A 13,868-nucleotide genomic window follows, 5' to 3' on the forward strand; every position below is an offset into this window, starting at 1 on the left:
GTATTTCGTCCTGCAACAGAAAGCTGACTGATACAACAGCACACCAATACTTAGAGGCATAGGACAAGAATTTTTTGTTTTTGTCTTACCAGTAGGAATCAGCATGGATCTCTGCTCCATAATGCTTAGAGCCTGAGTCAAATGGCAGGGGACAGCTGAGAGCCTGGAGGACTCTCTTCTTTCTGCCTGTGGTTTCTCCCATACTTTCCCAGCACAGCCATCCAATGGGAGTTGAACTTGATGGTGGCTTGGGACTCCAAGAGCAGGGGTCCTCAGAGGCCCAGGCAGAAGTTGCAAAGCATCTGTGATCTGACTTTGGAAGGCTGTACTCATCTCCATGTTCTATGACTTCACAAATCACGAAGTGCAATCCAAATTCCAAAGGAAAAGGTACAGACTCTACCTTCCAATATAAGAAGGACAAAGAAATCATCACCATTTTCAGTCCATCACACCACCACATCTCAGCAAAGCTTCCTGATTCCTGTCCCAAGTTCTCATTAATGACAGCAGAGTAGAAAAATTGAGAGTTGGGCCAAGGATATAGCCTGCCAAGCACAAGGTCCTGAGTTTAATTCCCAGTACACACACACACACACACACACACACACACACACACGGGGGGGGGGGGGCATGGGGAGATAGAAACATTCAGAACTTTGGAAGTGACCAGCTCTGTATTCTGGACCAGGCAGGATCCACCTTGAACATGTTTGGTTACTAGGAAACCTGGTTTCATCGTGTGTAAAATGAGGACAATATAGTGTCCAACAGAATTCACAGCAGCCTGCTTGGAGAACTTCCCCCACTCAGTGGATATTACAATCCCTGGGCACTCAAATCCCCTACATCGTGCTTGCACTGAACCTACACACATCCTCTTGTACACAGTGGTGGTGAACCTATTGCATACATGTTGTTTTCTTTTTAAGACAAATGATGTTAGCACATGAGTTGTTTTTCTAAACTAAAACCCCATTGTGGTATTCAGGTTTAATTGCAGCGTTTGCACTTAGTAAATAAGTGGGTTTGGGGCTGCAGTTTGAGCACTCGTCTCTTAAAAGGTTCGCCATCCCCATTCTAGCATACTGACAGTATCAGACATTGCAGTTAGTGTGTAAATAGTTGTTACATCATATGGTTTGGGAGTGGTGGTCTATTCAGTGTGGAAGCAGCCAGACCAGCTCTAACTGCTCAGTACACTCAGCACCAGCGGAGCTTTTCTTGGACTGTTTTCCTTCTGTTTGACTGAATTTGTAAGGATGAGGATGGCACTGTACATTGTACTCCGGTGGCAAGAAAATGTCCTACTCAGATCTTCCAGGGCACAGAGCATAGTGAGCAGTGAGGCTCTGCCTCTCCTGCTGGGATGTCTTTGGATTTGTATCCCCAGGTGGGGGCAGGAGCTTAGCTTCCCCACCCAACTGTGGACCAGTGACCCAAGGCAGTGCTCCCAGCTAGCACTGTTTCTAGAAGACAGGAACAGGCACATCAAGCGAGTCACATTAGCCGAGGGGTGAGTGGAGCACAGGAGAAGCTCGTTCACTGGCTGGCGTTTACTGGGCAGCCCTGGCCTGAGTGCGTAGGGCAGTGGCGAGCAAACTGAACAGGTCACGGCCTGAGGCGCTAAGCTTCTGGCAACCGGTCCCCGCCCTTCCTGCAGGACCCCACTGCACCGCCGCCACCCCTGCGCTCGGGCTTCTCCCGGCCTCCCGCAGTCCTGCTGCTCTACTGCCTGCGCTGCTGGCCCTCCTTCCTTTCTCTGTGCAGACTTCCTGTGTTGACTGATTGTACTGGGGTTTGCACTGAGCTACATCCTCAGCTTATTTTATTTTTTCTGTTCTATTTTACTCTAGTAAAGACAGGATCTCGCAGAGGTGCGAAAACGCCCAAACTGTACTCGAACTTGCGGCCCTCTTCCCTCAGCCCCCTGGAGTGCGCGACTGCAGGTGTGGCTTTGGGCAAGCCCGGCTGGACACTTCTCTTTCCCTAGAACCTGGCACACGTCCTTCCACCCAGCTCCCCCGGCCACGCAATCGGAGAGCTCGCTTCGCCTCACTGCACTGCGGAGCCATCGCCGCGACCGCGCCCAGGCGACCCCGGAGCTCCCCGAGCAGGGACAACGCCGCGTCCCTCCCGAATCCCGGTCCGCAGAACCTCTGAGCGCAGGGCAGCGCCAGGCACGCAGGACACCGCCCAGCGGCGCGGGCCGAATCGCGGGTTCCGCTGCGGGGCACGTGACCGCGCCGGTCCCGCCCCAGGCCCCGCCGTCCTCCCATCCCCGCGGTCCCCGCTGTCCCTGCTCCGGGTCGCGGCGCTCGTCACGGCCTGCGCGCCCTCCTTCGGCCCCAGAGCCGCCGGCCAGGGAGCCCGGTTCAGCCCCGCCGGCCCCGGGAGGCCGCGCTGCGAGCCCGAGTTCCTGCGAGGCCACCGCGGCGGCGCCCCCGCGCTCTCCCCGCGCAGCATGGGCAGATGCTGCTTCTACGCGGCGGGGACGCTGTCCCTGCTGCTGCTGGTGACCAGCGTCACACTGCTCGTGGCCCGAGTCTTCCAGAAGGCCGTGGATCGCGCGGTGCAGAAGGTGAGGCGGGTCGGGGTGCGCGAGTGCGCGCGTGCCCCCCGCGGACCTCGCCGGGCTCCGGGGCGCGCGCGGGACCTCGGGACTGGGGCGCCCCCCACCCCGCCTTCCTGGGCCTGGGCTTGGGGCGCGGGCGACGGCCGTGTGCCCTGCGCGCCGGCGACCTGACTGCGGAGCTGGCTTCCCGCAAGGCCTCGCCCGGCGGCGGTCTGCATTCTCCCGGCCTCTCCGAGAGTCCAATCTCAGCCGGGCCCAGCGGTTCCTTTCCTATCGTGAAGAAACAAAACCGATGAAAGGCGCGGAGAGACTTTTCCTCCGCGGGCCGGGCGACCTTTCTTCGTGCTCCGCCCGCGCTGCCCGGCGCCACCGTCCTTCCCCGCTGGCGTCCGGCGCGCGAACGCGCGTAGACGGAGAGGCCAGGCCCCGGCGCGCTGCGGGCCGGGAGCTGACCTTCACTGGCCACGATGTCCCTGCCCTTGCCCCGGCTTCGCCAAGCCCTGGGGAAAGAGGAACGGGAGAGAGTTCGGGGGATCACTTTTTCCCTTAAAAAAAAATTACGCAGCCGTTCCGCCGCGCCCTCAGCCTCAGCCTCAGCCTCAGCCTTCCCACAGGTCTGCACTTGCTGCGGGCGGGCAGATGAAGAGCTCAGACCTGTGCCGGCTGGACTCGGTAATCCTTGTAACGTTATCTTAGCCAGACAGCAACGTTACTTTAACAGTTTACAGAAGTAATCAGTTACTAGGAATCTAGCAATTAAAGGCAATTTTTGAAAAAGTGCCATCGCAGGAACCACGTGTGACAGCAAACACATGTAATGCGAGCAACGAAGGAAGCTGAAGCAGGAGAATCTAAAGTTAAATCAAGTGTGGCCAATTTAGTGATTTAGGAAGACCCTGTCTCAAAATAAATAACCATAAAAGGGGTTGGGGATGTAGCTCTGTGCAAAGCAAGCCCTGGTAGTACCCACAACACAAAAAATAGCAAACACTATTTAATTTTTAATAAATTCATAGTGCTAAGGAAAAGGAAGGCTGGCCCAAGTGAGATTCTCAGATACTGCAGTTCCTGAGCTCCAAAGCCATGGTGAGATATATTTGAGGATGTCTACCTCTTGCTTTGAGTGGCTAGGCTCAGCAGTTCGATAGTCAGTTTGATGTGGATTTTCTTCCTTGCTTTGCAGGCTGTCTCAGGGAACCCTGTAGGGTGAGGAGCTGGACAGTGTGGCCAGTCGTGATTCCTGGGGTCTTTCAGGGTTCAGGGTGGGTGTAGGCAGCTGGCTGAGGCTGGAGTTTGTCCTGGCCTTTCCCAGTGGCTCTCTTGAGGAAGGCCTCTGTCTTTCAGTGAAGTGACAGTAGGAGACCTCAGAACTGCCCGCCCCAGCCCTGGAGCATGGCACCCTGTGGCACTGTCACGAAAGGACAGGGCTGATTTCAGTGGACAGATCTGTAGTCAGAGCGAGTCATTCTGCCCTTTCCTGATGTGGGATGGGGGAGATGAGGACTGGCGTGGCTGAGAGTGGTGGCCAGGCGGCTGATTGGCTCATCTTGTACGGTTCCCTAACTGTAAATGGAGGTACTAATGAGGGATGTATGTAGAAAGTGAAAAGGGTTAGTCAAGGATCAGGTATGCTTCTCTGGGGATAGAATTGGTTTTTACTACATGGTAGTAATTTTATTTTTCCAAATCTGTTTTATTTTAAACAGAAAAAGTAAAACAGAATTTCAAAATGCATCAATCAGTGGCAGTAATGGTATATACATTGCACATTGTCATTCCCAATACACAAGACATTTGCATTCAATTGTCCGAAGAATATCAGCACAAATCTTTCTCTTTAGTGAACTCACCTTTGTCTGAGGTGTAACTATCTTAACTACTATACATATGTATATATATAAAAACATACACACATGTTTCTTTCAGTTTCTCATACTAGTGAGGCAATACGGTGTTTACACATGTGTGTCCGATCTATTTCATTTATGAGTATAATCTGGAATTGCATCCATTTACCTATAAAACTGTACAGTTTATCCCTCTTTATGGCTGAGTAGTACAGCATTGTATAAAAATACTGCATCTTTTTTATTGATTCCTCAGTGTTTCCAAGATCTAGCTATTACAAATTGTGCTGCTATAAACATGGGTGTACATATATCCTGTGGTATGATGTTTTTAATTCTTTTGGGAAGATACCAAGAAGGGGAATAGCTGGATCAAATGGGACCTCCAATCTATTTTTTTGAGGAATCTCCACACTGATTTCCAGAGTGGTTGCACCAGTCCCACCAACAATGTAGAAGGGTTCCTTTTTCCTTACAGCCCCTCCAGCATTTGTTACTGACTTAAAATGATAGTAATCCTGTAATCCCAGCACTTGGAAGGCAGAGGCAGGAGGATTATTGTGAGTTTGAGACCAGCCTGGGCCACAAAGTGAATTGAAGGCCAGTCTAAGCTGCATAATGAGACCCTTTTTTCAAAAGAAAAAAGAGGGAAAGAAAGAAAAGAAAATGATAGTAATTTTATTTATTTGTTTTGGTCTTTTTGAGACAGGGTCTCACTATGCAGTTCAGGCTGGCCTTGAGCTCACTAAAAGCCAACTGGTCTCAGACTCTGCAGTGAGCCTCCTGAGTGCTGGGATTACAGGTGTGTACCACCATACCCAGCTAGTAATTTCACTTTTGTTAGAGTCCCACAACTGAAACATACATGAGATTAGTCTAACACCCTATGCCATTTGCAATTTTTGCATTTTGGGAAAATTATGTCACTTCTCAAAGCCTGGATTTCAGTTCTTATAAAGGGGAATGAGAGGTGTCAGCTGTCTCAGGCACAACAGTCCCTTTACCGTGGAGCTCAGGGTTCTTCACATGCAAGGGCCCTGCCAAAGCCCTGTAGAAATCCTGCGCCAGAAGTTTTCTCCTAGGAAGGGCCCCTCAAGCTGTGCAAGCTCTGGGGCTCACACAATCCGCCCATGTGTGCAGAGTTTCGAGGCACTGGGTGTAGAGGGCTGGGCAGTGTCACGGCATGGCCATCATCGTGGTTCCCCCTCGTCTTGATGTGGACAGTCCCCTCACGACTTGCCTGGAGCACAGCTGTAATACAATCCACTCTCACTGCCAGGTGCCCGTCTTTTCCTCAGAAGCTGGTCTGTGCCCCAGCTTGTCTTCATCAAAAAGAGGAGAGAAAAGGAATGAAATCCAAATCCAACAGCCAAAGGTTTGGCTGTTGTGCGAAGCTTCATAGAAAAAGTCCTGTGAGAAGATGCTGTCTGAATGACTGCAGTGTCCAGGGGGGATTGGAGGGCGATTTCTTTGACCCAGGGACTGTCCTGGAAGAAACCGAGATGTTCTTGGCCTCGAGGTCCAGCTGTGTATCAGGCAATCCCTGCAATTCCTGCTACTTTGAGTCCTCACTTTCGAAATGGGCAGAGTACTGTGTGGAGCCTTTCTCCCATTTCCTGGAGCCCACACCCATTTCCTGGAGGACATCAAGGCCTAAGCAAGGCTTACAGGCCAGCTTTGGGCCTCCTGCAGATGGAGCTTTGTGGACCATATTCTTACCTGGAGCATGGTTTGATGTTCCATTTCTCTGGTAGCCCAGCTGGTCGTCTCTGTCCCAGCACAGGGTCTGCTGCCCTGTAGGTACATGAGAAGTGCCTCGTACTTGCTTGTTTTCTGTGGCACTGGGCCTTGAATGTGTGAGGCAAGCCCTCTGCCACTGAGCAGTAACCCAGTCCTATTACATCTTGATCTTTTCAGTTTTTTTTGTGGTATTGGGGATTGAACTGAGGGCTTTCCCCAGGAGCTATATCTTCTGCTCTATTTTATATTTTATTTTGAGACAAGATCTTGCTAAGTTGCAAAGTTGCCCAGAGTGGGCTTGAATGTGTGTGTGTGTGGTTTTTTTTTGAGTGGAGGGGCTTGAATTTGTGATCCTCCTGCCTCAGTCTCCCAGACTTCTGGGATTACTTTGGATTGTTTTATTGGAGACAAGAGTGACCTGAGAAACTGCAGAGCCAGGCTCAGATTCTCTTTCTGTTACCCACAAATACTTAGGTTATGCTGAACAGGCCAAGTAATTTCTTAATTAAAAAATCTTAGTAGCAAATTTCTCATTTTAAGAATGAGGATAATAATACTTCCTCTTAGGTTTGTCAGAGGAATGAAATAAGATGATGGCTATGAAGCACCCAGCCCACTGTACTGCCATGCAGAGTGTCAACATTTGTTGCTGTTGTAATCTGTTGTTTTCTCCTCTGTGGACTGAAATGGTGTAGCAGCTGGAGTTTCTCCCAGCTTCCCGAAGTCAGTGATATAGGCACAGCGGCCTGTACTGAAGAGCAGCCGAGTACCAGGAGTATAAAATGCACGTTCCTGATCCCTCCAGGCCGGGTGACAGGTAGAAGATCTCGAAACAGTGGGGAGACAGGAGTAGCCATGGTCAGCATGACTGCTGGTAACGGGGCCAGAGAGAGGGAAAGGGGCTGTCATGCCTTCGCCTCCTCTTCCCAGCCCAGGGACAGCGTTGGGTCCCAGGGATGTGGCAGGCAGGAGGAACATGTAGCCCTTCACCTGGCCTGGGGAAAGAGCAGCAGGTACTTGGGAGCCATAACTGCCTGGGGGCCAATTTTACGAACCCCTTGAGAAGTAGAGTGTAACTACTGGCAGCTTAGCCTCATAGCTTTGATTGGTAAATATATGGGGACATTGTTGTTGTTGTACTGGTGGAGGAAACACTGGGCTTTCTCCCTAGTTGGTTTTTATTTTTTTTGGTACCAGGGATCAAACTCACAACTGTGCGCTTGCAAGGCAGGCTAAATCCCTAGCTCCTCCCTAGTTGTTTTTATAGTTTTACTTTGAGACAAAGTCTTGCTAATGTGCCCAGGCTGACACTGAACTTTCGATCCTCCTGCCTTAGTTTCCTGATTAGGTGGAATTACCAGGCTGGGCTGCCACACCCTTCTCTTTTAAAGTCAACACAGCTACAACATCAACTGAATTGAAGGCTGCTTCCTGCCTATCCACTGCATCTCTTGAGTTGCCTCAATTCAAAGCTAAGAAGACGTAATGTCATAATCTCAGATTTTTTTAATCAGAAAAACTTTGGTTGGACATAGTGGTGCACACCTGTAATCCCAGTACTCAGGAGGCTGAGGTAGGAGGATCACAGTAAATTTGAGGCCATACTACACAGTATGTTCAAGTCTAGCCTAAAATACATAGTGAGAACCTGACTCAAAAAACAAAACAAACACACTGTAGAGATCACTTAATCTGTTATTTTACAGTCAAGGAAACTGAGGCTCAGGGGAGGTAAGTCATCTGAAGCCCCGTGGAGAAGCTAGGGTACAGTTAGGTCTTCAGGCTGAGTTCCCATCTCAGGGATGGTCATGGCTGGTCAGCCTGGGGTGGTCCTACCTGGTTTGTGTCAGTGGTGGTTCTGGTATAAAGACGACACCCTCATCCTCCACCAGACACTCAGTTTGCACAACAAAGCCGGTGACTTCCTTCCTGCCCACCCCTCCTGTCACATCCACCTCAGGCTGAACCTTCAGGTGCCATAATCTTTTGGTTTTGATTTGAGACAGGGTCTGGGTATTTGAACTCACTATGATCCTCCTTCCTTGGCTACCTGAGTGCTGGGATTACAAGTGTGCACCACTACCCCTGGCTAGAAATGTGCTTTTTTTTTTTGAGACAGAGTTTTGCTCTATGCTGTTCAAGCTGGCCTTGAGCTCACTTTGTAGCCCAGGCTGGTCTCAAACTTGCCAAGGTTTCTCTTGCCTCAGCCTCCCAAGTGCTGGGATTACAGGAGTGCACAACCATACCCAGGGCTGGGAATGTGCTCTTTAAAGAGCAGGATTTTTTTCTTTTTCCTTTCGTGAAGCTGGAAGGAGAAGCCGTGCTGTGAGGCCAGCTTCCCAGGAGTGTTAACAGGAACTGGTGCATGCTGGTCTCCCACTCTTTCCTTCACCTTTCTGCCACCAGCTTACTCATCATCTTGGGTTCCCCAGCCTCACCTCAGGTGGCTGGAGCTTCGGAACCCCCAGGATCGTGCTTCATGGCTCAGTTTCTTTTTCCCAGGTTCCTGAGGTCACGATGTTGGCTTATTAGCACAGCAGCATGAGTTGGCAACAGAGGCAGCGTGGTGTCTTTCCTTACAAGTCTCCCTCCAAGAGAGGGGCCCTGTTCCTCCTGGCGTGGAGAGGCAGGATCTGTGACAGCACAGTTGGGGTGCACTATGTTTCTTCCAGCAGCCTGCTCATCCCGAGGACCACACTGTGCTCATTACTATCTATAGGACAGTGTGGGCCAGCGGCTGTCAGCAGGCCGGGACTCAGGCAGACAGGACCAGGGCCCAGATGCTGGCAGTGCAGACCTTGCCTGGCCTGCTGAACGGGACTAGGAACAGGCCCAGGATAGGGAGCTAACCTGGAAATCCATCACTGCCTGAGTAGTAGTTATTTTACCCCAGGTCTCCATTCCTTGAGATGGACGATCTCCTTGGGGATTTTACTACTGACAAGGGCCATTATTCTGCAAATCGATATTAAAGGACCGATGTGGGGATTCTTGCCTGTTGGAATCATTTTGCTTTGTTGTCTAACAGTGCAAGAGCTCATCCTGTTGGCCACAGCAGAGGGGCCATCTGGGCTGCTAGACATTTGCCTGTTTCCTAGAGAAGAACCAGCAGGTGGAAATGAGCCGAGCAATGAGAGCGAAGGCTGCTGGCCAAATGACTAGATGTTTACAACCTATGTTGTCAGTATATTGTGCTGTAAGGAGGAAGAGACCGTTTTGAATTAAAGCTGGCAATCCGTCAAAGCAGCCAAGGGGAAATGTTGGATGTTGCTTTCCGTTTCTTCTTTCATTTTTATTAGCACGTGTTTGGAGTACATGATGACTATGTTCATCCTGCAGAGCTGGTACACATGGTTCCCTACCCTTCCCCTCCCTGTATCTCTTGTTCTCCTTCCCATTCCAAAGGGATTTTCCTACTTCCTGTTATCTGTCTTTATGCAGCACTGGTAACTGACCCCAGGGAGCACTAAGCACATCCCTTCCCTGTCTTATATTTTGAGACAGAGTCTCACTAAATTGTTCAGCTTGGCCTCAATCGTGTGATCCTGCTGCCTCGGTCTGCTGAGTAGCCAGGGTTATAGACATGCACCACTGTATCTGGCTATTTGCTTTCTATTTTTAATTTTTTTTTCTCTTTTTAAAAGCAGTTTTAGATATATACTTAGTTTTTGGCTTATTTAGCAAATATTTGCTGTCTATTTTTAAAGTCAGTTTTAGATATATACTTTGTCAGTTTCTGGCTTATTTAGCAAATGTTTATGGACTGTGTGTCATTTGTAAGGAGCTGTAGAGATAACAGTAAATAAGTAACATTCCCTGCCCTTACTATCACATGTTGTAGACTTTGGCTTCTTTGTACTTAGAAATTATTGAGAGCCCCAGAGAACTCATGTTTCTCTCTGTTGTGTCTATTGATGTTTACAATATTAAAAGTAAAAACAAGATCTGAGACATTCTTAGAACACAAGGATACACAAGCACCACTCCATGGGCCATCTGATCAGGGACACCTGATTGGGGATGCTTTCCGTGTCAGCCCCTAAAAATGCCACTGTACACTGAAATGAATGAAAACCCAGGGGTCCATGAACCATACTAATCCAGTTATTATTTAATTATTGTTGATTTTTAGAATTTAAAAAATATTTTAAAAACATTTTAAAATATCCTGTTTTATATCTCTATAAGACCAGTTCGGAAGATACATTTCTAATGTTTTCAAACCCTAAGTATTTTGCTTAGTGTTTATTCAGGTACTGTGTGTGGTATTCCCCACAAGTCCCCCACAATTCCCCACAAAACCAGCAGCTGGAGCTGGTGTGATTAAGCATGCCTGTAATCCCAGCACTTGGAAGGCTGAGGCAGGAGGGCTATCATGACTTTGAGGCCACCTGGGCTATATAGTTCAAGGCCAGTCTCAATTACATAGCAAGACCCTGTCTCAAAGAAAAGAAAGGAAAAGAAAAGGGTTTGGGGTATTCGAGATTTATTTTTGTTTGCTTGTTTTGTAGGGCAGGGCAGTTGAACTTGTGATCTCATGCTTGCCTGGCAAGCCTTTGTGCTGCTGAGCTAAATCCCCAGTCTGTATTTGCAATTCAGATTTCATGAATTTCTTGTCTTTCCTTGTGTTTTGACCTTAGTATGTGAGAATATTCAAAGTAGATGAGACTATTACTCAATTTCCTTCCAGCTTTGACCATGCAGGGATTTTCAATCCATGTGAAAAGCTCAGCGGCATAAGCGCCTGCCTTGCAAGTGTGCAGTTATGAGTCTGATCCCTGGTACCGACAAAAATGAAAAAGACAAAAAAAAAAAAAAGTTCAGTGTTTTCAGCTGGCTTGAAAGCTGTTTTTGAAGGCAGGGTCTGTCGTACTGAGCTTTGCATCATCTTCTCTTACTGCTAATTGCAGTGTCAGGTTCAGAATGGTCTGGACTCAGTGGTAGAGCACTTACCCAGCATGCAGAGAGCCGAGGATCCATCCCAGCACCGCAAAAAGGCATTTTAAAAATTTTTGGATGAGTGCCTGAAAATGGAATGTGTAATTTTGTTTGTATGTTGCTTAGCTCTTACATTGTGTCCCACTGTGTAGGACTGGGGTCACATCTGCCTTGTGGATGGTTCTCTTAAAATCTGGAAACTCCATCCGGCATTCCAGATTCCCAGCGTCCAGGGCACCAGGAGGACCCCAGCAGTGCTCACCCCAATCCTGTGGTGGGGTCCACTGTCCATCCAGAGGGCTCTACCCTGACCCAGTCACATCCCAGAGCCCCGCTGCCTTCTGGGTCACCTGGGGCTGCAGTGTAGGCTCTGAGGGACACTAGTGTGCTTGACCCCTGCTGGCTGAGCTTGAAAGCCAGCAGCAAGCCGGCCTCAAAACAGGGCATTGCTCTCGCGAGCCCCAGTTTAAAACTTCATTTTTCTGATTGATGGGTGAAAGTTGTGTGCATGTATAGAGCACACGGGACTATTGGATGTACATATACACTGTATAACGGCCAGATCCTCTGTTTAATTTGTGTGTGAGGAGAACGTTTAAAATCTGCTCTCAGAAGTTTCCAAATGTGGAAGTGTGGTGGTGCACATCTGTAATGCCAGCACTGGGGATGCTGAAGCAGGAGCATCACCAAGAATTCAAGATCTGAACTACAGAGAAAAACCCTATTTCAAAAACAAGAAATTTCCAATTATTCTTGTACATACAATGTATCGTTAAATCTAGTCTCCGTGATATACAATAGATCCACTGAAATTTTTTGTCTTTTGACACTGTGTCCCTAAGGCTCCTTAACCCTATAAGTCCCATTTGAAGGAAGTATCCCCCCTTTTTTTTTTTTTTTTTTTTTTTAGCCTTTTTGAGACTATGTAGCTCAGGCTGGCCTTGAACTCACTTTGTAGCCCAGGTTGGCCTTGAACTGGCAGCAGTCCTCCTGTCTCAGCCTCTCAAGTGCTGGGATTAGAGGCCTGCGCCACCATGCCTGGCACTGAAGGAAGTTTCCATTTACCCTCATACTTCTGATCATCAAGAATGAAAACAGAGGAGACGTAGACAAAAATACATATGTACATGAGAGCATATATAGTTCATCTCTTAAGAGAAGTGACCAAAACCAAGGAGACTGATGATGCTGGGTGCCCACGTTACACAAAGAACCTGGCCATATTTCTCCTTTTTAATCTTAAAATCTGGTTCTCAGCCAGTGACTCAGCCCCTGTGCACCCTCCCTACACCCACACACTTTCCCAGTTGCCCCCTCATCCTTACACTTCTGTTTCCTTCTGGTAGCTGCTTTTTCTCCTTTTAGGCTGAGTGTAATCACCTGCAGCCTTAAAAGTCACCTGCTTTAGGGGTGTTTGTGGCAGGGGGCTTGGGGATAGCTGTTCCACCATGTTGTCCTATATAATTTATAGACAGTTGCCACTCAACTATAAAATAGCGTTTGAATCTGAACTGCCATATCTCACTAGCTTGTAAGAGGTACAATTAAAACAAAATCGTTTTAATTTATAATCGCAGCACTCAGGAGGCTGAGGCAGGAAGATCGCTGTGAGTTCAAGGCCAGCCTTGTCTATAAAGTGAGCGCAGGTCCAACCTGAACTGCATAGTGAGAGATCCTGTCTCAAAAGGACCAAAAAAAAAGATAGAAAAATTAGTGAATGCCAACACATTAAGTTAAAATTAAGGCAAAGAATCAGGGAAAAGGGGCAGAATGTTAACTGAGCTTATTTCTTTTAGGACACCATAGGAGAAACCTAAGTAGTAGAAATTACTTAAATTACTACAAGAGTTTGTTTAATTTCAAGGACCAATTTTTAAAGCAAAGCATGTTTCACTGTTTAGTGAGTTTCATTCATCTAGAGCCCGATGGGAACCCCGTGCACTGCTCATCTAGGTTCTCACAGTCAGTCGGGATCACCTAGGGGTGAATTCAGATGGTGGAAATGGCTCCAGAGATGCTTGAGTTGTGTTTATTTGTTGAGTAGCATCCTGTTGGCCTGAAGAATAACCAGCAGCTCTCTTGAGTCCTCACATTTCCCTACGAGTATTGCTGGTTCCCATCAAAACTTGTGTTTATTTTTATCCTTTGGAAGTGACATACACCAGGCCAGCTGGTCTGCGGGTCCTCCTGGTGTCACCTTCTGGAAGAGTCGCCTGACTTGGCCATGATGCGTCTTGTGACCGTATCCAGTCACATCAGTGCTGAGCAATCAAAGCTGATCCTCCCTCTACCTACCCACTGTCTACACCAGTGAGAGGAAACCTCTGAGAGCTTTTGGCGGTACAGACAGCCTGCTGCGGCACACATGCCACAGGTTCACTACCAGGGGCACCGTCTCCAGACTTTAAGGGCTATGTTGATGAAAGATTTCATTAACTTCTTTCTTTCTTCTTGGTACCGGGGACTGAACTCAGGACCTTGTACTTGCCAGGCCCTACCCTGAGCTTCATGCACCCAGCCCTTCAGTCTGAATCATTAATTTGGTGGCTGCCCTGCAGGTTCGCTGCATGGCTCCAGAACCAAGCTCGTCTTTCTTTCAGTGCTGCGGTCACAGTACTGTGCCTGGGACAGTTTCTCCCGTTCTGCTCAGCTAAAACTAATCGGCCCACCCAAAGGCCTTCTACTGACTGCTCAGTGTGAAGAAGAAAACTCAGCCAATTACAAGGTTTGTCTGTGGCTGTCACTGGCACAGCAGGGCCGTTAGGCAG

General features: G+C 48.6%; 1 protein-coding gene across 1 annotated transcript in view; it reads left to right on the forward strand.

The window, feature by feature from the left end:
* Positions 1-2,262: 2,262 nt before the first annotated feature.
* Positions 2,263-13,868, forward strand: part of Scarb2 (scavenger receptor class B member 2) — a 69,920-nt gene continuing 58,314 nt past the window's right edge. The window contains exon 1 of the mRNA XM_063247242.1: positions 2,263-2,581. Within this exon, the coding sequence (XP_063103312.1) occupies positions 2,465-2,581 (117 nt within the window). The 5' untranslated portion in view covers positions 2,263-2,464. The remainder of the gene's footprint in view (positions 2,582-13,868) is intronic.

This window comes from Cavia porcellus, unplaced genomic scaffold (assembly GCF_034190915.1).
Source record: "Cavia porcellus strain 051 isolate PalLab524CR breed Dunkin Hartley unplaced genomic scaffold, mCavPor4.1 scaffold_4, whole genome shotgun sequence".
Taxonomy (NCBI): Eukaryota; Metazoa; Chordata; class Mammalia; order Rodentia; family Caviidae; genus Cavia; species Cavia porcellus.